General features: G+C 70.5%; 2 protein-coding genes across 2 annotated transcripts in view; both read left to right on the top strand.

Annotated features, from left to right (window-relative positions):
- Positions 1-636, top strand: part of H696_01265 (nitrilase) — a gene marked incomplete at its 3' end in the record, with an annotated part of 2,390 nt that extends 1,754 nt beyond the window's left edge. Inside the window, exons 7-9 of the mRNA XM_009495152.1 lie at positions 141-223; positions 366-421; positions 500-636. Coding sequence (XP_009493427.1) covers positions 141-223; positions 366-421; positions 500-636 — 276 coding nt within the window. The remainder of the gene's footprint in view (positions 1-140; positions 224-365; positions 422-499) is intronic.
- Positions 637-1,993: 1,357 nt separating this feature from the next.
- Positions 1,994-2,407, top strand: part of H696_01264 (PEK protein kinase) — a gene marked incomplete at both ends in the record, with an annotated part of 10,994 nt that continues 10,580 nt past the window's right edge. The window contains 3 exons of the mRNA XM_009495151.1: positions 1,994-2,012; positions 2,160-2,201; positions 2,234-2,364. Of these exons, the coding sequence (XP_009493426.1) occupies positions 1,994-2,012; positions 2,160-2,201; positions 2,234-2,364 (192 nt within the window). The remainder of the gene's footprint in view (positions 2,013-2,159; positions 2,202-2,233; positions 2,365-2,407) is intronic.

The following is a 2,407-nucleotide window of genomic DNA, read 5'->3' as shown; positions in this document are numbered from 1 at the left end:
CCCCCCCCCCCCCCCCCCCCCCCCCCCCGGGCCACCACACCATCCTCCATCCTTTGGGCCCGAGGCGCGTCCTTTCGCCGGAAGTGACCCCATCCCTTCTGCCTCACTGACTTGCACTCGGCTCCCGGCTTGGTGCCCAGCTGTACGTCGCCGGTGCGGCCCCGGCCCGGGACAACTCGACTGGCTATGTTGCATTCGGCCACAGCACCGTGGTGGACCCTTGGTACGTCCCGGAGCATGTGCAAGTTCAAACACCCCCCCCCGGGGGCGAGGGCCTCCCCCATGCCATTCCCGCCAGCACGGTCGGCTGGTGGCTGCCCGGCCCTTGTCCTCCACTCACATTGATGCGTCTCCCCTTGCCCCAGGGCCAAGGTCGTTTCCAAGCTCGAGGAGGATGAGGGTATCCTCTATGCGGACATCGGTGCGCTGGCTCTTGCCTGTCTCCACTTGAAATGTGCTTCCCCACCAATGCCTGGCTGACCGGCGGCTCCCTGTTCAGATTTCTCTGTGGTCGATGCGGTCCGCAGCCAGATCCCGATCTCGATCCAGGGCCGCGAGGATTTGTACGATGGCCTCTTCCAGCAGCAGCAGCAGCAGCAGCAGCAGCAGCAGCAGCAGCAGCAGCAGCAGCAGTAATAGGCTACTGTATTGGGAGCTATTGAGCTTGTCGATGGACATGCGCGCTCCTCCGGGCGCCGGCCCGCCTCTGCTCGCGCCGCCGAGGATGCCCAGCCCGGACCCCCTCCTCGCCCCCCTGAGCCCAAGCAAGCTGGGCCCCTTCTGGGGCTTCGCGCCCCCCTCCCCCCCGCCCCTGCGCCCCTGCGCCCCGCGCGCGCTCTCTGGCAGGAGGCCCCCGAGCTTCCGCGGGGAAGGGCTCGCAATGCGTCCCCGGCCACTCGCGGCTGTTCAATCCAGATGCCGGGTTTTTCAAAACGAGCCGATCGCCGCCGATCCGGTGGCACCTCCAATCTGAGATTGGGCGCCCCGCGAAATCGCCGACCGTTGGTACCTGTGCGGAGTGGTCACCTGGGCGGGGGAGGGGGGAGAGGGGGAGAGGGGGGGGGCATGTGCGTGGGGGCAAAATACCAGCCACCCTCCGTGCGCCGGGGGGGGGGGGCGTGGAATTCAGCGGACGCATGCCCAGGCGCGTGTGTAGAGGGGGATGAAGGGCGACGGGCAGTGGGGGCGGGGGGACAATCAGGACCGCCTGCGGCCTCAGAGATGCGTTCTCTCATTTGGCCGTTCGCCACGCGAGCCGGGCATGTCGCCGGGGCCGTTGGCGCCCCCGCCGGGGGCCGGGGCGGGGCTGGAGGCGGGCAACAGGCGACCGAGGCTTCCGGTTAATGGGCTGGCGAGTGCACGAGCGCAGGGCACACTTGTCCGGGGGCGCGCACGCAACACGCGCCTCCCTGGCCTCCACACTGAGCAACCCCACCCACCACCTGGTGATTGGTTGGTGCCCGTCCCTCTCTCTCTCTCTCTCTCTCCCCTGCTCTGTGTGGGCGTGGGGGGCGTGGGGGGCGTGTGGGCGTGTCCGCGGGTCGGAGCATGTGCACTCGCTGGTCCGGGCGCGCCCGCGCAGAAGCGGGCAGGGCGCCAGCAACATTTAACTAGGCCCCCAGTGAAGGCAGGGGGAGGGGGGTGAACGTTCGAGACGGGAGATCTCCAGACGCTGGCCTGCCTCTTGGCCGGGCTCGTCGCCCGGGGTGTTGCCGAGGCGGAGGTGATCGATCGCAGAGGAGACGGGGCCAAAGGCGCGGGTCCCTGTGCCACGGTGGCAGCGGGCGATTCGCCCCCGCCCCCCGCCCCCGCTGCGCACGCCGATCGAGGTGTCACACGCCCCCCCCCCCCGCCCCCCCCCACCCCCGCCCCGTTGCCGGGTCCTGTGTGCGGGGGTGTGTTGCAGATGAGAAAGCATGCCCCCCTCCCATCCGAAGAGCGAGCCCGATCTGCCCCGGCGCCCGGCCCGAAACCTGGCCCCGGGCGTAACAGAATGAGGTCAGGAAGCCTGCGTGTGTATGCCGGCTGGTGTGCCGAGCCCCGGCGGGACCCCCTTGACCGGCCCCCCCCCCACCTCCCCCGGGGCTGTCCTCGGCAGCTGGCTGCTCTCCCGGGGTACCGGTGTGAGAGCCGTTGTTATCGGTCCTGGTCGCGCCCAGCTCCCAGCTCCAGCATCCAGGGTGGTACCACCCCGGGCTGCCGTCCGCGCCCCCCCCCCCCCCCCCCCCCCCAGTCCCGCCCCCAGGGGGGGGGGTAGGGGCGATCTCCCGATGGACTTTTTCCCGCTTCCAGAACAAGTCCCCGCACGGGCAGCAATCGAACTCCCCGCAGGTGTATGCCCCGCCCGAGACTCGGAGCTCCGTCGTGCGGCCCCGGCACCGCTCCCGGCCGCTTGTGCCAGCCCCCC

This window comes from Fonticula alba (genome assembly GCF_000388065.1).
Source record: "Fonticula alba strain ATCC 38817 unplaced genomic scaffold supercont2.2, whole genome shotgun sequence".
Classification (NCBI taxonomy): Eukaryota; order Rotosphaerida; family Fonticulaceae; genus Fonticula; species Fonticula alba.
Note: the sequence above shows the minus strand (reverse complement) of the source record. Positions and strands in the feature narration are given on the sequence as shown.